Source organism: Carassius gibelio, chromosome B18 (genome assembly GCF_023724105.1).
Source record: "Carassius gibelio isolate Cgi1373 ecotype wild population from Czech Republic chromosome B18, carGib1.2-hapl.c, whole genome shotgun sequence".
NCBI classification, from domain to species: Eukaryota; Metazoa; Chordata; class Actinopteri; order Cypriniformes; family Cyprinidae; genus Carassius; species Carassius gibelio.
In genome coordinates, this window is record NC_068413.1 from 16,238,647 (window position 1) to 16,260,106 (window position 21,460).

Consider the following 21,460-nt stretch of genomic DNA (forward strand, 5'->3'; position numbering starts at 1 on the left):
CATTACGTGTGTTTGCAGATCCTGGGGCTGGTGTTCTCCATGACCATATTCTGTCACGCTGTAAAAGTGGAGACCTTCTACGCATAGAGATGCAGAACCCGACCAAACGCATTCCTGCTTCTCCATCCAACACTTCTGTGTTCGTCGCTGTAGAAATCAGTCATCATGTTTCGCTAACACACTGCTATTTGCAAAAGGATTTTATAAGCCAGATCAACTGAAATAACTGCTCTTTATTGTGAATATTTAATGGAATTTTTTTTTTTTTTTTTTTTTTTTTGGTTAGGGTTTTCTTTGGTCTATTTGTGAAGAAAATACAGCAATTTTAAAGAGGGAAACGGGAAACTAATTTTATATTTGTATAATTTCATATTAATATGCGTGAAATTAACATCCACTGTTTATATTTAGTCAGAGCGAGTTCTCAATAGATTTAAAAGGTAAGATTTTAGAAAACATTTTTGTATATTTGACTTGTTTGGCATAGTCTTTAAAACAAAAAGTAATAAAACAGACACATTTTACTTGAGCAAATAAAGTACTTGCCATATGTAGGAAGAAGCACAAGTATGTTCAGCAGAGCTGATTCAGTTAAAGAGCAAAAGCACAGATTAACGTTATGGGATTGATTGTGGGCTCAAGAACCGATTTTACACAATGTGTGTCCTTTCTGTGCCAGGCAGTTCTACATGATACATTCTACATCATTGCCTGCTTAGCCCCACCCACCAATTCTACATCACTGCCTGCTTAGCCCCGCCCACAGATTCTACATCACTGCCTGCCTAGCCCCGCCCACAGATTCTACATTACTGCCTGCCTAGCCCCGCCCACAGATTCTACATCACTGCCTGTTTAGCCCCGCCCACAGATTCTACATCACTACCTGCTTAGCCCCGCCCACAGATTCTACATCACTACCTGCTTAGCCCCGCCCACAGATTCTACATCATTCCCTGCTTAGCCCCGCCCACAGATTCTACATCACTGCCTGTTTAGCCCCGCCCACAGATTCTACATCACTGACTGCTTAGTGTTTATGAGAGGGAAAGCTGGGGCCTGTTTCAGAAAGGAGGTTAAGTGAAAACGCTGAGTATGTTAACCCTGAAATGAGGAAAACTCTGGGTTTTCCATTTCAGAATGGGAGATTTGTCAAACCCAATAAAGCAGGATAAGTCAAGCCCGTTTCCGAAAGAAAGGTATCTAATACAGTCAGTTACTGTGATAACTAATTTCGTGAACCTAACCTGGTCAGGAGCAGGTTTTCTTTGGTAAATCCAGAGTTTCTTTTGGTCTAATCCCCCTTTTTAAAGTACAAGCGAAGTTCATACTCCACTCATTCATTCATTCATTCATTCATTCATTCACTGTCACACAAGGTTAAAAACGACTTGCGTGAATAATGGCTTCATTAGTGTAGACAGCAACGTGTATGGTGCTGAGAACTGGCTTTTAATAAGATTGACAGGTTTCTTCTTACTTATCCCATCATATATCACATTAGAGTTTATTTTCAATAAAAAATAAATAAGTGCCTAACGAGTGTTTAATAATGATAAAAGTATTCATAGTTTTAGTAAGCGTAATCATTTACAATCTGTTACTATTGCATCCTGTTAATATTCAACAATACTAAGGTGCAAAAATTACGTATCTGCCAGTATAAAGTATAAAGAGCATCTAATTATTATTGACACTTAGCTTGTTGCAAAGAAAACTGTAAACTGTAAACAGCATCTAGAGCTATTTGCACTTAGCCTACTGTAAATAGGATCTATCACTAAGAAAGTATGTTAATTCCACTTAGTGTAAATAGCCACTGCCGTATTTTTCTTACCCTATTGGCAAATCATTTGCAAAATAAAAAACTGCAATTAAATTATATATATATATATATATATATATATATATATATATATATATATTGCCCGTGAGATACCATGAATAGACTATTAGTTCAATAACCTATCGTTCTGTCAGTTATCACCTGTGATATTATAGCAGTTATAAGAATTAAACTTGTATTGAGTCTGAAGTATGCAGATGTATTTTTGTCAGGAGCTGTTGCCATGGTCAGGCCCGTCGCGACCATAGACAGTAAAAGACAAGGCAGGCAAACCAAGCAATTGCTTGGGGCCCCGAGCTGACCTGGCGTGGCTTGTGTCGATTTTGAATGAATTAATTAAAAATAGGTCATTGCACTTACATCAAATCACTATATGTACTAATATCTGTAAATATTAAGCTGGAACAGTCTATTTAAATATGAATCCTGCATGTTCTGCTCGTCTCTGTTAATGAATGGAGCAGAAGCGCGACTTCCTTTACACTGAAGCGCACGTGACGCTCGCGGTAATTTCAGCATCTGGTGTCTCACTAAAGACGTGAACACATGAACAACATCTCCAGAACTGCTCTGACAGTCGCTTCATGTGCATTTGACCGTTTGATTTGAATAAATGGTACATCAACCCGTCAAAATAAAAGTCCTGTTTTAGACAAGTATTTGCCAGAGATATATTACTATTGTTCAGCAGAACATAGCCTACTGCTAAAAAAAAATCTAACTTTTTTTTTAAGGTTTAATCACTCAAAATTTCTTCCATGTTTTATTTTTAATAGTAAATCCCCTTTGTTTAGCAAAAAGTTAAGTTTGCTTAATTTTCAGTAATTTAAATATAAATTAAATCAATGTTTTGTGTTTAATGTGCATCTCAGAAAATGCTTTATTTAAAACCCCAATTGAATGGCACTTAAATGCACTTAATTCATCTGTCAACTTTATTGTCATTGTTCACAGTACAATATATAATTATAGCTGATATCCTGCACAGCCCAGAGTTTAAACTGATAAGTGTGTGCTGTCATATTATTGCAAATCACTATTGAATTCCCACCAAACTATTTTTTCAAGCAGTATTTGCACTGTAAACCTTTTTTATTTATATAAAGTGTGGGTGAACTTAAACTGTATGGCTATGCTGTGGTTCCTGTAGGCTTTGCGTGCGTGAAGGGGTCGGGGGGCCTCTATGTCCATTTTGCTTGGGGCCCCCAAATTCCTTCAAATGGCCCTGGCCATGGTGAATTGTAATATCAGAGCTCCATTGATTCATAGTCCTGGTCCACGTGCTAAACTCAGTCAACCTACTCAGCTTCAGAGTCAACTCAATTCAGCTTTTCTGAACCCAAAAACTCAAGAGTTTCCCATCTCAGAGTGTCAACTAGAAGTTCAAGTTATAACTCAGAGTTGGATGAACCATCTTATTTAAACGGACCCCAGGTCTACACAAAACCAAACAATAAAGATGCTCTGAAGACAACAAGATGCTGTGCAGTGCCAAGCTGTGGAAAAACAGTTAGCTTTGTCTTCCTTCTGATCCCAATGTTAGGGTTAAGGCTTTTTAAAGAAGATACAGACCGCATTAATAAGAACTCTGTCCTTTGTTGACTTAATTTTTATTTGCGATTCAAACAAGATTGTATGATTTGTTAACAAACAAGGCACAATTCGACACAGGATTTTCAGAAAGATTGAAACTAAATGCTGTGGCCATTTTGGATCCAATATTAAAGTTGCAACACAAGTGTGAGGAACTGTTATTATTATTTGATCACTATTACTTTGTTTATTATTACAGCTAATTTAACAGGAATCACATGAGTATCTTTGCGTTTTTAACCTAAATCACAGCAGCGTTCATCTGTGAGGAATGTAGCCTATCAATCATATGTGCTCCTGTGGCTCAAGTGGTAGAGCATTGCGTTAGCAGCATAAGCTTGATTCCCAGGGAACACGTGTTAAGTAAAAAAAAAAACGTAAAAAAAAAAAAATGTTAGCCTGAATGCACTGTAAGTCACTTTGGATAAAAGCGCCTGCTAACCAAACTGTTAGCCAATCACAGCAGTGGGCGTGTCCTTCCTAGTCTATAGTCTGATGAGGGGGGTAAAATAGGACAGCAAATAGCCTATTGATAAGAAATTGTTTATGTAAAAATGAACATAACATTATAACATGATAACATTATAAGTGAAACTCAGAGAACAGTAACAAATAACAAGCAGAGGCAGTTCATCATCCCTTTAAAACTGACAAAACAGATCCACCACAAACTCACGGTCGAATCTCAGAGATCTTCATTTTAACAGTATTTGTATAATTTTATCATTTTGAAACCAACAAGCTTCTGTTTGTGAAATGTTTAACTTGATGGAAGCGTTTAGCAGAATTCAATTTTGAAATGAAAAAATGTAACATGTCATTAAATTCCTGTATTTGGATCTACATTTCCTATACCTATGAGAAATAATGGAAATAAATATGTACAAAATTGAGAAGAATTAATTTATTGAATTTCCTTTGCCATTTCAAATACTACTGGTAGCATTATATATACCGATCAGAATGTGTTATGATTTCATTTGTAAATGCAGTAAGGGCAGCAACACTATTGTTCAAAGCATTTACACTAATAAATAATTTTATATTTTCAGGATATTTCACAAAGAATTTAGCACAGTGTTTCCCAAACCTGTCCTGGAGGCCCCCTGCCCTGCACCTTTTGTATGTCTCCATTATTCCACTCATCAGCTCGTAGTAGAGACTGCAAGAACAAAATTGGGTGTGTCTGATTAGAGAGACATATAAAATGTGCATGGCAGGGGGTCCTCCAGGACAGGTTTGGGAACCACTGATGTAACAGAATCCAGTGTGACCTTTTTGTCAAGTCAATTCACCTTAATTTATAAAGTGCTTTCAACAATACAGATTGTATCATGCAGCTTTACAGTATTAAACAGGAAAATAGTGTGTCAATAATGCAGAAGGACAATAGTAAACACTCAGTTTTCAGTTAAAGGCAGTTAATCATTGAATTCAGTGATGTCATTCTCCAGATCAGTTTCATATTAATTAGTATCTGTGCAATAATTTCTATGATATCGCTGTAGATGAAGTGACCCCAACTAAGCAAGCCAGAGGCGACAGCGGCAAGGAACCGAAACTCCATCGGTGACAGAATGGAGAAAAAAACCTTGGGAGAAACCAGGCTCAGTTGGGGTCAGTTCTCCTCTGACCAGACGAAACCAGTAGTTCAATTCCAGGCTGCAGCAAAGTCAGATTGTGCAGAAGAATCATCTGTTTCCTGTGGTCTTGTCCTGGTGCTCCTCTGAGACAAGGTCTTTACAGGGGATCTGTATCTGGGCTCTAGTTGTCCTGGTCTCCGCTGTCTTTCAGGGATGTAGAGGTCCTCTAAGAACGGTATGAACAGCAGCACACCTGTCAACATTGGTTGATAGACCGGCTGCGCCTCATAGCTCAATCAGTGACTCCGCAGGCAGAATTAGCAGACACACTCCTCATGCAACCACGATACTAACTTCTCATGAGAAAATGAGATCAAAGGTTGAAAAAGTTGCCCAGAAACATGCATTTCACAGCATTCACAGCACAAAAGGCACAGGTTTGTGGAAAATCACAAGCAGTGAAGGACATACTGCCTTCATAAATCCATTAAACGAAGGCATTTCACTCATTTTTGACATGATCCCTGGGTTCAGATGTGTCGTCTTGCAGATTCAGCACTGCAGCTTTCAGGTTATTAATGCACAGCATGAGATTTATCTGATGATGACAATGAAACAAGACTCTCTGTGTTTATATTCTCTGGGCATCTTTTGCCATTTTGTGTAAATGGAATTGAATTTTGCTAACAAAATGAATTAATGTGTGCTTGTGCTCTCTTTAAATAAATTACACATGCTTTACCTTCTGCAATGTCTCATGTTCTCAGTGTGATTTTTGTCCTGATGCTTTTAGGGCCACTATATGCTTACACACTTTCTAAATAATCAGATCTGTAAATATACTGTATACCCACTACAAGAAACAAAACTAATGCACATATTAGAAATCAGACAAGTCTGGTCAATCAAGAGAATCTAACTGAATGTTACCTGTGCAATAACCAGATATAATACGGAGTCAACCCCTCCGATGAAATTGTGTTTCAGGGAGACCAGTGGACTTCACAAAAACCCACAGCAAGTGTGTAAATGTAGTCCAATTCTGCAGTAAAGCCACACACTTGGCAACCCTGATAAACATTTTCACTAGCTAGGACCACGCCACAAACAAGCTATAAAAAGAGTAGAAAGAGGTTGATCAGGGCATCTTAAAATTGATGGTTCAGAGAGACTCAGAGTGGGGGTACCGTCTCTAGCATACATTTAAGCCAGTCATTGAGGACCCCCCGAAACAACCTGATAGAAATAAAATGTGGGATAATGTTGTCTGAATGGATGAGAAAGGCAGGGAAGGGTGAGTTCGAGAGAACGAGACTAGCAGTGCGGTATGAGGTGGCCCGGTATATATGGAGGTTTTTAGAAGTCAGGTGATTGTTTGGGTGGCGTGACTCTGCTCCGAATCTTTGTTAATACCAATTAACTCCATTTCACTATATGACCACGCCACAAACAAGCTATGAAACTGGGGAAGAGTAGAAAGAGGATTAAGTGGTCAAAGGAATGGGATGAAGGGTCGAAAGGAATGGGATGATGGTCAGGTTGATCAGGGCATCTTGAGCTAATGGCTCACAGAGATTCAGGGTGGGGGTAACGTCTCTAGCATATATTTTGGCCAGACAATGAGGACCCCCAAAGTTGGGAAGAGCCGAGTTAAGTGTGAGCTCAGAATGCCTGATCATGCGGAGAGGATGCAGAGGTTAATTAGTTCAGGCGTTAGATGGTTAACACAGGTTCTTGTTTTCGTAAGCCTTTAGAAGTATGAATGTGTAAGAATGAGAGAAGCTGGGCAATCGTAGCCAGTGGTTATTCATAGGAATAGTTGATCAAGTAGGTTTAAAAATGCACATGGGGATCCGAGGAAGGAATGAGCATAAGATATGAAGTTGTAGATGGATGGCAGGTCGGTTGATGGGAAAGGAAGCTTTGAGACAATTCAAGCCAGAGAGGTATTTCATGATGCTGTGGAGACTGCTCTTGACTGTGGACTGTAGGAACTGAATTCCGGAAGCTGTTGAGAATCAACCCAGCAGCCACCATATTAACTGCTGAAGTCTATTTAGGGTGTTGCATCAGTATACAGTTGGATGCAGCTTGGATGAGAGATGTAGATATTATTTAACAAAAAGTTGTTCCATTTGTTGCCGGAGGCACAATTCCATTACGTGTTTATCTAATGTGACTCTGTCGCAGGTGAAGGGATGGTTTGTCTGAATGTCTGATATGAAGGATTTCCCTTGAAGTATTTTCTGGATGGCATTGGTAAGGTGGCCTAGAAGTCCTGGTAGCTGATGCTTAGTACATCTGTCTAGCTCAGATAAAGGGTGAGGCTTTGAGGTTTCTACTCTGATAATGGAAGGCAGAGCTCAGTGAAACGTAGATTGGTGTGGATATCTTCATTATGGTGGTGCAGATGAAGGTGCAACTGTCTGAAGTCTGAACGTAAGTAGACTGTGGTTGTTAGTAAGAATCCGTTGTAGCTTCGGAAAGAGAGACTAAGTAGTAGTAGTAGCCCTTTATTGTCACTAGTCACAAGTACCAGCGAAATTAGCCATCAACCTGTCCATACATACACAACATACATAATATGGGGTAGACAGAACGGGAAGACAGGGAATTGAGGAAAAAATACAGCATAACATTAGGGAAGTGAGGAGAAAAAAAAACAACAACACCCAGACTATGCTCCTTTTGGGAGTACAGTATGGGAACCAAAAAACACCTCAGCAACAAAAGCACATACACCATAAACACAAGACTTTGCAGCTGGGGATGGAAATTGGTGTGTGTGTGTGTGTGTGTGGGGGGGGGGGGTCGAGGTAATCCAGTGCAGGCAACAGCCTTCCTACCCTGCAGTTATTAAAGCGCTGGTCACGACCCGCTTGTCAGACTGGCGGTACAAAGCGGTGAAAGCGAGGGATTTTTCATACAGTGAACATAAATACACTTTTGAGTTGTTTAGAGGAGCTTCATGTGCATCAAACCTTTATTTTATGGATTAACAATTTTTTACGGGACCATCCCCAACACGTGATAGTAAATGGTAAAAAGTCAGAGATTGTAGTTTTAAAATCTGGTCTTCCACAGGGATGTGTTCTATCCCCGATACTTTTTTCTATTTATACAAATGACATTACCTGTAATAATGAGAATTTGATGCTGATAAAATATGCAGATGATATGGCATTGGTGGGATGTATGAGAGGTACCCAATCACTGGACATTTATTTTGATTTTGTCAACTCTATCATGGCCTGGACAAAGGAGTTTTCTCCAGCTTAATATTGACAAAACCAAAGAAATGTGCTCTGGGGTAATTAATGCACGCACATATTTTAAACCCTTGATAATTAATGGAGAGGAAGTTGAGCAGGTGGGATCTTTTAAATATCTGGGTACAGAAATTGACTGCCAGTATAAATTTGAAAAGCACTCAGAAAGTGTCTTTAAGAAGGCATATCAACGTCTAGGCTTATTGAGGAAATTGAGGAGCTTTAAATATGAAAAAAGATATTCTGATTGTGGTGTATAAATCCCTTATCGAATCTGTGCTTACTTTCAACATTGTATCCTGGTATAACTCTCTTTCTGTTAAATGCAAAAATAGACTTCTAAGGATTATAAACATAGCTGTTAAAATTATTGGTGAGAAACAAGTAAACCTGTCTGATCTTTATATTGTGGCAGTAAAAAGGAAAGCATCTGCTATTGTGACAGACTCTGCCCATCCTCTGCACAGCTCATTTGATTTACTTCCGTCTGGTAGACGATTTAAAGTACCTTTGGCGAAAAAGGCCAAATATAAGAAGTCTTTCATCCCGACGGCCGTTGACATTTTAAATAGGAAATAGGGGAGGGGGTTATCTTAAATTGTGTGGTTGTCTGTTGTATTGTATTGTTGTTAGCTGTGTATTGATAGTTGTATGTTTGTATGTTGTTTGTTGAGCCTCTTGTCTAAAGACAATTTTCTACCCCTGTGGGGATAGACAATAAAGCTTTTTTGAATTTGAATTTGAATTGAATTTGATGGGGGGAGGTTGGGGGAGAATGCATATCTGTATCTGTATCTGTATCTTAGAGTTTGTGTATCTGTAGGCCTGGAGAGTTGCGATGCAATCTAGGTGCCTCAGTCCGCAGATTGTGATAGCGTCAGAGCAAGTTGCCATGGAGACAGCCTTGTTCAGGTCCCAGACAGAGACAACAATCATCACTCACTACAGAGCTCTTCCAGGTTTGTTATTGCTCCCACAGAGGCCTTGGCTGAGACCAGTGCTGGTAGAGGGAAGCCGAAAGAAGACAAAATTGCAATTGTTTGGTCTTGGGGCGAGTAGCCGCATTCCACTTCCACGGCTACTCTCTTTGTCCATTTCTGGTCTTTGATCGATCCAATTGCTTTTTACAAAGCCGTGAGCTTCTCCATGATTTTATCCATGTTGCGTTTCATCTCCATGTTGTTATCCATATTGAAGTTAATAGTCTCAGTCTCAATGCTGACCGTTCTGCCCACTGCTTCGATCATGACGGGCAGCCTTGTAAGCCTTTGACAGCTGTCGACGTTTTCTGAATTCTTTCTGCTAGTGGCCTGTCGATTATGTCAGGTTCTTGATAGGAGTGCGGAGGTGCTTTGCAAGTCAGTCTGCTGGTGTCGTAGTGTTATGAGAGCAGGAGATTCTCACATGGCTCCGTCACAGAATGCACAGGTGTGAAGGCGCCTGCAGTTAGACGAGAGGCAGCCTTGACAATGGCTGAAAGAAGGCTGGAAGAATGGATGTTGGGATGAAAGGATGTCTTTGAGTGGGGGGGGGGGTCGAGGATGAGAGGATATAGGAGGGGGAGGAGGTAGGGGAAGGTAAGGAGAGAGTGCAATTGAGAGGTAAAGAGAGGGTAGAATAGGCTGAAGGAAGGGTGGAAGAAGGGATGTTGGGATGAAAGGATGTTTGTGAGTGGAGTGTGTTGCAAGATGCAGGAAGGGAGGGAGGAAGAGAGGGAGGGAGGGGGAGAATCGAAAGAGATTATGGAAATAGAATTGGAGGTTGAAGTAGACTGCCTGGTCTGTGTGAGCAAACACTACAGAATATGCAATGCTCAATAGGTCAATAGGTCTCTGAATGAAAGAGCCGATCAGTAAGTCAGCGTGTCACTGCAGCTGACATTAGAAGTGTCCCTTTTGCTATAGAAACAGTCAGCGGTCTTAGACATGCGCTTAGGACTGCGCGTACGTACTGACTGATCTAGCCTGAATAAGATAACGGTGCTGTTGTTAGCTGCAAGATGGAGGGAGGCAGGGAGAGAATGACTAGAAGATTTGGAAATAGAATTAGAGGTTGAAGGACACCGGCTGGTCTGTGTGTGCAAAGACTATAGAATACCCAAGATGTGTCACTCTTTTAATTTTGAATGGGGTGAGGTGCAGTGAATGGGCATCTGGAATTTAGAAGTAGCTATAGATAATTATTAGATGGAGCCGTATTGCTGATTATTTGTTTATATACTTATTAAGCCATACCAGCATATGTGGCTATATTTCATGGTGAAAATCAATTAATACATAAATCGATCCGTCCACAAGTATGTAATACATATGAGTCAAGGGGGAACAATTAAGAATGTTTAATTTAACCAGTCTGCATGTCTTTGTGCTGTGAGCTGTATTGCGGTTATCAGCTAAGGTATAGAAATAGATGTTGGGATGAAAGGATGTTTGTGAGTGGAGTTTTATAAGCAAACTGTGAGCATAGAGAAGAGAAGAGAGATCAGACTGAGTGAATGCAGGTGGAATTACGTCTTACCTGAAGCTAGGGGGTGCTGCTTTTGATGTTGTGGAGGAGAATTCTCGTGACGTCACGTGTGACGGAGAGTGACTCCCTTGGAGTTGCCGGAAGTGCTGAGTTTGTCATGACAGAAGTTTTATTGATACTGAATATAGTTGAAATAAATGTTTGTTATCTGCACGATTTGAATACCTTGGATTCAAGTGCGTGTTGAAGGCGACCCGTGGTTCAGTTGTCATTGGCTCTGGATTCTAAAAAACGCAAGCGATGAAGGTGATCTCGGCCCGCGGATCCCACTGACGGAGAGGGTGTAGACCGGGAACAGCTCAGAAGCCTCCCGAGAGGAGCCTGGGAGTAGTGGCCCAGAATGTGTGCGACCGCTCCGAAAGAGACTGCGATCGGGATGATAAGAGGTGATCTTTGAGTGTCGCCATTGATACTGAATCGAACAGAGCGCCGTCCAGCCCAGGCAAGTCCACCTGGCCTTTGAAAGAATGAGACTAGCAGTGCGGTATGAAGTGGCCCGGTATATATGGAGGTTTTTAGAAGTCAGGTGATTCTGCTCTGAACCTTTGTTAATACCAATTAACTCTGTAATGTGTCATGTGACAAAGTAAAAGTACTGTTTGATACATGTATTACTGGATGATGTTTTCTGTTTAAAATACTGATTCTTTTTTTATTAGTATACAGTATGTAGTGTTCTTTTAGTTTTCCACTCTGAACATACTGAACTGTGTGAATGAAACACATCATTACAGTCATGTGACCATATCTAACATACACACCTGTTTGACAAATAATTATTTTACAAATAGATGTGGTTAGTTGTTTTAACAGTTATATCTATTACTGAATATCACTTCTGCTTCAGTTTCTCTTTTCTAATAGTAACAGAAGTAGTTCAGCTTCAGATGTGTTCAGATTGATTTGAGATGTTTTTGGACCCAGTAGCTGCTTCTACTCTTTCTGATGTAATTGGACTCACATCACATTCTCAGAGGAAAGATCTCATGTGTCCCTGCAGCATAAAAACATCATCAGTATCACAGGTATTTTGTAGCAATAGCCAACAATTCATTGTATGGGTCAAAATTGTACATTTTTCTGTTATGCCAAAAATCTTTAGGATATTAAGTACAAAATCATGTTACATTTCACGAGTTCACATCTACGTATATTAATTCAGTAAGTTTATGTGTATTTGGCGTGCTGTCCGGGTGGAGGGCTCCGAGCTCGGGATGTGGCCCGAACCCAGAGTACTCCTCCTAAAACAAGAGAGCAAAAGGACAGCTGCCGGACTACGAACCCCCCAAAGCGCAGAGATTTGGCGGGCTGAAGTTTTTTTTTTTTTTTTTTTTTTTAGGGTGGTCGTTGACCAGGAGATTTCGCGTTGCCTCTGGCAGAAGCAGAGGAGCAGGCATGTCCTATTGGTTGATAGATGAGGAAGAAGCGGTTACGATGTCGGGAAGACAGGTTATACCGTCTGCCTGTGAGGCTGATGCTCGCTGGACAGATTTTGGAAACGAATTATGTCCCTGCGTCCGCTGGAAGACTGGGCTTGCTGGACGAAGAACAGGAAGAGATGGATGCATACTGCGTCCGCTGAGAGACTAGTGCTCGCTGGACAGGCAGAGGAAAAATAGGTATTTACGGTGTCCGCTGGGAGACTGAGGCCCACTGGACAGGTAGAAGGAATTAGATATTTACTGCATCCACTGAGAGACTAGTGCTTGCTGGACAAACAGAGGAAAAATAGAGGTTATTGAGTCTGCTGTGAGACTAGTGCTCGCGGACTGATAGAGGAGACAAATAGGTATTTCTGCGTCCGCTGGGAGACTGAGGCTCGCTGGACAGACAGAGGGAAGAAAAATAATAATGAAAAAATAGATATTTACTGCATCCGCTGGGAGGCTCGTGCTCGCTGGACATGCGGGGGAAAAAGAGCAGATATATATATATATATATATATATATATATATATATATATATATATATATATATTTTTTTTTTTTTTTTTTTTGCGTGTTTTACTCGATGAGGGTTTGGTGGACTTTTTTTATGTGGAAACAGTTGGTTCTTATGTAGCTTTGGAAGGCATCTGAGCTTGGATCTGCTGCTGGGAGAGACCTTTTTGAGCTGCTGAGGTTGCTGCCCCAATGCGGAAAGAGTGGCTTGAGAAGTTTTTTGCTGGGATTCCTGAGTGTTGGAGGACGGATTTGAGATGTTTCTGAAACCAGAAGCGGGTGACTGGTTTGTTGGATTCGTCTATGAATAGGGGATCGAGATGGGATTTAGCTTGGGAAGTTCTCCACTGGAGGTATGCCAGAACGGCTTGGAATGGTTGGATGGGTGATGAGAAAATGTAAATGAAATGGCCTTTTTTGGTTTGATCTGTCTTACTTTGTTTAATCAAATATGATATGGTTTCGTTGTCTATGACTGATAAGTCTGAGATGGTGGGGTGGGTTTTAGGATGGAATTTGGAGGTGATGGCGAGTTCCGAGCATCTAAGGAAACCGAAAAAGGCTAAAATGAACATGGCATCTAAAGTGCGGGTGATATGGAGAGACAGGTAGCCGTTGTGGAGGGTGTAAATGCATTGGGTGAGGATCAGTGGCGGCTGGTGAAAAATATTTTAGGTGGGGCTGTTAAAGTGGGGGGTCTGGGGGCTCCTCCCCCATAATTTTTTTTCTTTCATAGTTGTGATTTCCTGCATTCTGGTGCATTTTAGGCCACCCATGTCCCTTGCTTATAACTCAAACCAGTCAATACCAATGGTCTAAAAAGACAATATTAATTGAACTGCCATGTAGAAATCAACAGTTTCACAGGTAATGATAATGAACAAGTTGCAAGTTTATTATGCTCCGTGTCCAGATAGAAAAAGTGCAAACGCATAACAATAAATTATAATAGGGAATACAACAATCTAGTTCTTTAATCAATCCCCAGCTGTAGACTACATATCTTTAAAACTTCACTGTAGACAAATTGGATAATGGATAACAGTCTGTGTTGATACTAGAGAAAGAGAGAAGGCTCTCAAAGAAAGGGTGGGACAACATCCTTGAAGAACACCAAGTATGAGAAGAAAGATGATTTCAACATTTTAACTAGTATGGAAACACAGTAATCCAGCTCAGAACTTCAAAACAAAAAAAGCAAATATACTGTTACATTTCATATTGAGATCACTATTTTAATGGCAAATGTGTGTGAAATATGATGTGTGTGACTGTGAGGGAGAGAGAGACTGAGTGAGTAAGAGAATGACAGCATAAAAATGAATAATACGCTATATTTACAATGTAATCCAAATAATTTCTAAAAAGTTTCTCTTATACAAAAAAGAGAGACAGACATCAAGAATCAGCCTGTGAATCTCAACAATGGTGACAATTATAAAGCATGTTCTGTGCCCAGAATGCACTGCAACATGCTTTATAACATCATAAAATGGATTACATTGTGAAAGTTAAAAATATTATGTTGTACTAGGCCAGTGCTGCTATAATTACTAAAGTTAAACTCAGAAGTTAGTTAACTCTGCTCGTTAACATCAGGTGTCTTCAATGTTGGCAATAAAAAAGAAAGATTTTTTAATTCAGATATTTGTTTAAAAAAATGTGTACATTTTACTCATTTTAAATGGTTAACTTTTAAGGAATTAATTTAATGACTAAATTCTATTTTTTTTTTATTTAATCAATAATATTGCTTGTAATCTGTTGGAGAGCGATGGGAGGGTGAGAGAGAGAGAGAGAGAGAGAGTAAAGAGTAGAGGGAGACTAACATATGGTGTCTGTGACAGTTAGATTTGTGTATGAGAGAAGTAGATGGAGTGAATGTGTGAGTGAGAGTGAAGGGGATGGAGAACTCTTATTTGTACAGGAACTTTGCTCGTCTGTCTTTCTGAGTGGCAAATCTCTCAATGACCCTTGTGTTGAAATCTGGAATGTCCCGTGTGAGTTTTTTCTCTATAGAGAGCATAGCCAGAGCGTTGAGGCGATCTTGTGCCATCGTGTTCCTAAGGAAAGTCTGTATCCTCTTTAAAGTAGAGAAGCACCTCTCTGATTCTGCTGTTGTCATTGGTGTGGTGATGAGGATCTTGAGAAGACTTACAGTTTCGGTGAATGTGTCTTGAAGGTTATTTTCCATTACAACCTGAAAGAGAGCCAGTGCACCACTGCAACCCTGGAAGTCCTCATTTTCATAGATCAGGGACAGTTCTGTTTTAAGTCTGGCTTTGTCCAACATGGGATAGGCATCCACCGTGGTTCCTAGTGCTGAATCCGGGAACTTTCTGCTGTGTTGTGGAAACAAGTCTCCTTGCAACAGAGTGGCACTGATGAGATGATTGGTGAAAGAACACCTCTCCTTGGCATGGCTCATAATGGTATCACATACCTATGCAACGATACATAATTGTAGAAAAGTAAGCACAAAACATTAAGATACAATTTTGTTATGAGCAAGTAAGTTTTATTAATTATAATACACACACTAGCTGTCATTCTCTTATCCACTCAGTCTCTCTGTCTCACACACACACACTCACTCTCTCTCTCTCTCTCTCTCTCTAAGCTTTATTGGCTGTCTGTGTCATTCTCACACATACACACCATATACACAATAATTAATAAAAGCACAAATGTGAAATTTTTTTTATAATTTCTGCATTCTCCAGTAGATAGATATGTCTAATAATGACAATTCAAAATACAAAAATGTTCAAACAAACATGAACACATGTTTGCTAATAGAATACAGATATAGAATTTCTGTTACTGCTTACCTCTATTGCCAGATGCTGTTGCGTTTCTTCTCCCATTGCCCTCCGTTTCTTCAGGGGTGGTTTCTGTACAGGTCCCCTATACTCCTCATCCTCAACTAGAGAAGGAACGGAGTCCCTGATCCAAAATAAGTTTCACAAGTCACTGTCCACCCTGAAATTACTGTATCAGAAACAAACTTGCTGGAGATATAAAAATAATTTTAATAAAACTGTATTAAAATATGTGCTATTGTTGTGTTGGGCCTAGTCAATGTTATCTAGATTCATCACAAATAAATTCACTAGTCTAACATGTTGGTGAAATTGTGATATTTATGATAGGTTCTATTGTACTCAGCCATGTGGATTTATGTTTTTATTGTTTAGGCTACATAAGCATGTTTTCAGCCAATATGCAAAATCATAGCCTACCTGATGGCCTGAATGCTGTGAGTGAACCTCTGGATGATCCCTGCGATGAAGACAGAGTCTATGTTCCTCTTCTGCAGATGGTTAAACAGCATGTCTACATGTGGCATGATTTTGTGGAATAACGCCAGGATGAAACAGAAAACCTCATCTTCCAACATTCTCATACAACCCCAGGCCTCTCTCTTCGATATGGCATCAAAAATGTAGAAAACCCCCCTACATCTGAAAAAAACTGTCCGATCTTTGGGATGTGGGATGTTGCCTGCTGCATAATGAGGTTCAACTGATGCGCATAACAGTGAACGTAATATGCACTCCCATAGACGTCTTGCACTTTACGCTGCACTCCACCAGAAGCACCCCTCATCACTGCGGCACCATCATAGGCCTGGGCAATTAATTTTCCCTCTTGTCCCACAGGAAGGATGGTGCTCAGTCTTTCCAATAATGCAGTGGCAATCGTATCAGCGGTCGCATTTGGAAGCGCGATAAACTCAAAAAAGCGTTCTTGAATGTTGTTGTGGCCATCTATGTACCGTAACACAAGCACAAGCTGGCAATGAGTGCATATGTCGGTTGTCTCGTATGCCTGAATGGCAATATAGTCCGACTGTTTCACCTCTTCCAGAATGCGGTCTCTGAGAACTGACAACATGCAGTCTAACAGTTCATTTTGCACGGTCTTCGAAGTGCCTTTAAACACAGTGGCGTTCTCCAGGTGCACCTCCAACTCGCGGTCGATTGAGGCCATGAGATCAATTAGACCCAGGAAGATTGCCAGGGTTTTCTGATGCGTCACTCTCATCGTGACCACGCAAAGCAAGTTCAAAGGCACCACAAAATTTCACGGCATCAATGATCTTTGACAAAATATGCCGATTCCTGTCCACCTCTTCGTTGTGCCTTGTTATCGCAATGCGGTGTCCCTCATCTAGCTGTGTGGCTATGCTAATTCGGCCTAGCATGGCTAGCTTCACAGAGTTGTCCATATGCACTCTTGCCCGTTCGTGTTTCTTAATGCGTTCTGACATATGTTTCAGGTCTGTTACCCCTGTCTGTGTCCACGAGCTATCACAAGCACTTGATTTAAACAGTAAGCAAGGAAAGCAAAAGATTGCATTGGCGTAACCACAGCTAGTAAGCCAAAGGTTTCGATTGAACCAACCTCGGGAAAATGATCTCTTGTAGGTTTTCTCCTTTTCTCGTGCCTGTTGGGTTATATTCACTTCTGGCTTGTCTGGTCCGAGTTCTTTTACAATTAGTTTTTCCGCTAATGTTCTTCTTTCAAATGGATACAGGTGTAGAGATTTAACTGAATTTGGGGCTAGCTCAACTCCCACGACTTCATTAAAGCTACTCGACTTCATCGGCGCCTCCATACTGCACTCGTACTCCTCTGAGGTAAATATCCCGTGGTGCAGCAGGTGCACTGCTCTAATCACGGGCTATATTTTCAGAGCCCCCAAACCATAAAATTAGACGACCATGATTGGCAAAATATAAACTTTCTTGCGTAGCAACAGGGTATCCATTGGCTTAAATTCCAGCACTGTAGGACTGAGCGAACTGGAGCCCAGGGAAGACTACACCAACATGAAGTGAATGCAAATATCATTCTGGAGAGTTCTAAACACATTCTAAAGTAAAACCATTAATAGCATGTCATTAACACAGATTATTTTTCAAAATGAGAGATTATTAAAAGCTTATTATTATTAAATAAAAAATTAAATAAAAATAAAAACTGACAGGGAGGTCGGCGCCCCAGCGCCCTCTATGGGCGAGCCGCTGCCGGTGAGGATATCTAATGTTATGGGTTGTCTGGTGTCGGGACGGTTTGGCTGGGATCGTTGAATTCCTTTGATTAAGAGGGAGGTTTGTGAATTATTTATCTCAGGTGAGGGGGCGCTGTATATCAGTTTGTGGAAAAATTGAATGCCACTCAGATACCCTTTGATAGAGCCGACTTGCAGGCTCTTGATGCTGTTAAGGTAGGATATGAATGAAGTGATTGTGAGGAGAGAAAAGTCTGGGAATGGTAAATTATAGGATACGTGGAATGATTTAAAACATCTCCACGCGCTCACGTAGGTTTGTAGGGTTGTGGGGGAAACTGCTTGGAGGATTGTGTCGAGTGATGTGTCGAGGAGGGGTTTTAGCGGATGTGTTACGGTAATATCAGTTCTGAATATGGAGGAACGGGCGTTGGGAAATTGTCCGCCCCTGGAGCCAGCATCCTGAATTTCTGAAACAGAAAGCGAGAGAGAGAATCAGCGATTTGATTTTCTGAGCCCGGAACGTGTTTGGCGACTAAGATGAACTGGTCGCACGCTGAGATCCAGGTGAGGCGTCTTAAAAGAGGCATTATAGCCTGTGAATGAGAGCGGCCTTTATTAATGCAATGCACTGTTGCATCATTGTCACAATGCACCAGAATGCTGCTAGTGGTCCATTCTTTTCCCCACAGAAAGGCTGCTACTACTATGGGGTAGATCTCAAATAACGCAGAGGATAGAGGTATGTCCTGTAAATGTGGTGGCCAAGGAGACGCGAACCAGCGACCTTGGTAAAATCCTCCGAAACCAACCGAGGGGGCGGCGTGTATGGCTTCGGGGGGGCGTAATTATTTGACAAGATCCAGCAAACTGCTTCTGATAGCATGTTGAAAATTTTTGGGCTGCTTTTGCCTCCGAAGGTTAGGCGTACGGCGAAGTAGTATTTCCCACGCCAGCGCACTCCAAAAAGATGCCATTAATCTGGATGGATAGGCATAATTTTGAAGGCTGAAGTAATGTCGATTTTTGCGAGCCAAGCACCCCGACCTGCGATTTTAACCATGTCGATTGCTTGATCTATGTCTTTCACCGAGAGGAATTAAGCTGTTAATGCTTGGAAACGGGGAATTATGCGGGGCCGATAAGTCGATTATGAAACGTTTTTTACTCGAAAATTTTCTTGTAGCCACTCCGATGGGGCTGATACGAAACGTGTTGAATGGGGGAGTGTCGAAAGGGCCGATCATGAAACCAGATTCGACTTCTTTTTTAATCAGATTGTCGACGACTTAAGGTTCTGTTAGGGCGGACTGAAGATTATTACAGATAGTGTTCTGTGAGAGCGGGCATTCTGCGCCGGGTTTAAAGCCGTTTTCGAGGCCTGTCAGCAGGTATTTGGTAAATTCGGGGTCCGGATGATGAGCTAGTTCAGCGTGCATGCGTGAAATATTTACAGGAGTCGATGAGTAATTTTTTGAATTTTTATTAGCAGATTTGTACACTGGGCACACGAAGCGGGCATGAGCGCTGCCGCAGAAACTACAAACATGTAGGTACCGGCAGCGCGATTTGGTGCATTTACCAGCGTTAAACTGGTTGCAGGGCTGCCTGATTCCTTCAAAGGAGGGGTTTTTAAATCTTTGATTAGCTAAGGCTGTTGCAGGACGTGGCACATAGCTGGTGGATATCACTGGGCTGGTTACTGAGTAGGGTGGAACAGAAGGATTAACTTGGGGGCACAACATGGTTGAGTGTGCCACTGACCTGCCAACTGCACAGGAAATGTTTTTACAGCCCAGAAATACTCTGCTGTGGAGATCCTGGTCGAGAGCCCCCCAGTATGTGCACTGGTTCCACTGGGCGACTCATACTGCACTCTTAGCTGAAAAGAGTTTGTGATAGGTGTAGAAATGCCTGCTCCCATAGGACAGCGCGAGCTCTGCTATTATAGCCAAATAATCATTCAGTTTGTGCCGCCTGTGGGGGGAAAGCTGAACAGATAATTTCTGTGTATCTAGCGAAAGCGATGGTTAATTCAGGAAATGACAGTAGGCGGGATGAGTGGGTGGTTGGATTTTTTAAAGTGACTGAGAAGTCCCCGCAGTCTATTTGCCTGTCTGATTGGTATGCGGGTAGCAGAGAGAGTAGAGATGAAAGATCTACGTCCATACCTGCGAGGATCTGTGCCAGGATGTTTTGTGACACGTGAGGTGGCTCCATTTCGACAGCATTGGACAGAATGGGCATCTGTATTGCTGTGGAAAGAGAGTATTGGTTTTTAGTTTGGAGTGAATAGCTGGGGAGGGTATGCGCCGGGTCTGTAACTGTCATCGGAGGCCTCGCACTTTGATGACCTGTTGAAGTTTGAAGAGAAAAATTATTTGGATGATGTGGAGGAAAGGAAGGGTGATAGGAAGGATTATAGGCATGAGCTGCCGGCGGGGGCGGGCCCGCGTCAGTGTCAGTAGCTTCGCGCTAGCGTCTGCGAGAGGAGCTGGAGGCCACTGAAAGGGAAAAGGGTTATAAACGGCGGGAGTGCCTGAGTGAGTAGCTGTGGGGGGGCTGCTGGGCCCGGCGGCATACTGCGCTGCTGCGGTGTAAGCGGTGGTGGAGGGCTGGGCCTCCTCAGGAAGTGAACCTGCCCTGGCGGACTGAGGGGGGCGGCCCAGGCTCGCTTAATGCTTGTTCCTCCGGGTCGATTGATGAAGCAAGCCGGATCTTGTGCGGGAACCCGACGGTGGGGACTGGACCGGTGAGTTTCGGGCAGTGCGGGATTTGCTTGGTCTGTGGGTTGTCTTAGGTGTTGCTTGTAACGAGACATACAGATCGTACAGCTCCGCTTTGTGCATTTTCCTTGAAGCCTGTATGTCTGCATTCTTCAGCGCTTTCCTTAATCCAGCTACGGTCCATTTCCCGATAGGTGGGATCGTCAGGGTGGCCGAGCGGTAGGAGGATGCTGGAGAAGATGGCAGTCTTGCCAGGGGTGGTGAAGGCTGGCCTCGGCGTCTTGGTGAGCGCAGGTCTGATCAGGCCGGTGTGCGGCCGCGAGGAGAAGCCTGGGGCTCAGGTGCGACGTCCGGCGTAGGAAGGATGGTCGTGTGGCCTTCGGAATGCGAAGGTGCATACCTGGCGATGTTCACTTCTTCATCAGATGAAGAGCTTGGTTTTTTCGACATGGTTTGCAGAGAGGAGAGCTGAAGAGCTGTTGACTGCTGAAAACTGTCAATGAACAGAGGTAGGTTCTGCTGTTATTTATGCCTTGTCATGAGTTGATTACTGATTGGTCTCCACTTGTGTTAATCAGGTTAATGAACTGCGACTGCTTCTCCCGAACTTTGTTATAAAACTACGTGAAGATGCAAATTTCCTACCGTAAACATATTTAAACTTAATTTTAGATTTTTAAAATACATTGCTAAGATCTTCATTTGGACAACTTTAAAGGTGACTTTTCTCGATATTTTGATGTTTTTGCACCCTCAGATTCCAGATTTTTTCAACAGTTGTATCTCAGCCAAATATTATTCTATCCTTACAAAATGTGTTAGTTATTTGTTAACATAATTCTCACTTTAAGAAATTGACACTTGTGACTGTTTTTGTGGTCCAGGGTCACATATATACTTACATACACAAACACATTCATAAATAGCACACACACACACACACACACACACACATTCCCC

The 21,460-nt window shown here is 41.8% G+C and overlaps 2 protein-coding genes across 2 annotated transcripts in view; one reads left to right on the top strand and one right to left on the bottom strand.

Annotated features, from left to right (window-relative positions):
• Positions 1–750, top strand: part of LOC127977855 (tetraspanin-4-like) — a 46,902-nt gene extending 46,152 nt beyond the window's left edge. The window contains exon 7 of the mRNA XM_052583028.1: positions 19–750. Coding sequence (XP_052438988.1) covers positions 19–87 — 69 coding nt within the window. The 3' untranslated portion in view covers positions 88–750. The remainder of the gene's footprint in view (positions 1–18) is intronic.
• A 13,322-nt stretch (positions 751–14,072) lies between these two features.
• Positions 14,073–21,460, bottom strand: LOC127976988 (uncharacterized). Its single transcript, XM_052581591.1, has 3 exons — positions 16,000–21,460; positions 15,589–15,703; positions 14,073–15,200 (listed from the first exon to the last, which is right to left on the bottom strand). Exons 1-3 carry the CDS (start codon positions 16,161–16,163, stop codon positions 14,673–14,675), a joined length of 807 nt encoding a protein of 268 aa, XP_052437551.1. The 5' UTR covers positions 16,164–21,460; the 3' UTR covers positions 14,073–14,672.

Coding starts and splice junctions, on each gene's coding strand:
- LOC127976988 (XM_052581591.1), bottom strand. CDS start 16,163: ATGAGAATGTTGGAAGATGAGGTTTTCTGTTTCATCCTGGCGTTATTC. Junction 15,704..15,999: donor CACAGCATTCAGGCCATCAG/GTAGGCTATGAT, acceptor ATTTTGGATCAG/GGACTCCGTTCCTTCTCTAG. Junction 15,201..15,588: donor AACAGCATCTGGCAATAGAG/GTAAGCAGTAAC, acceptor ATCGTTGCATAG/GTATGTGATACCATTATGAG.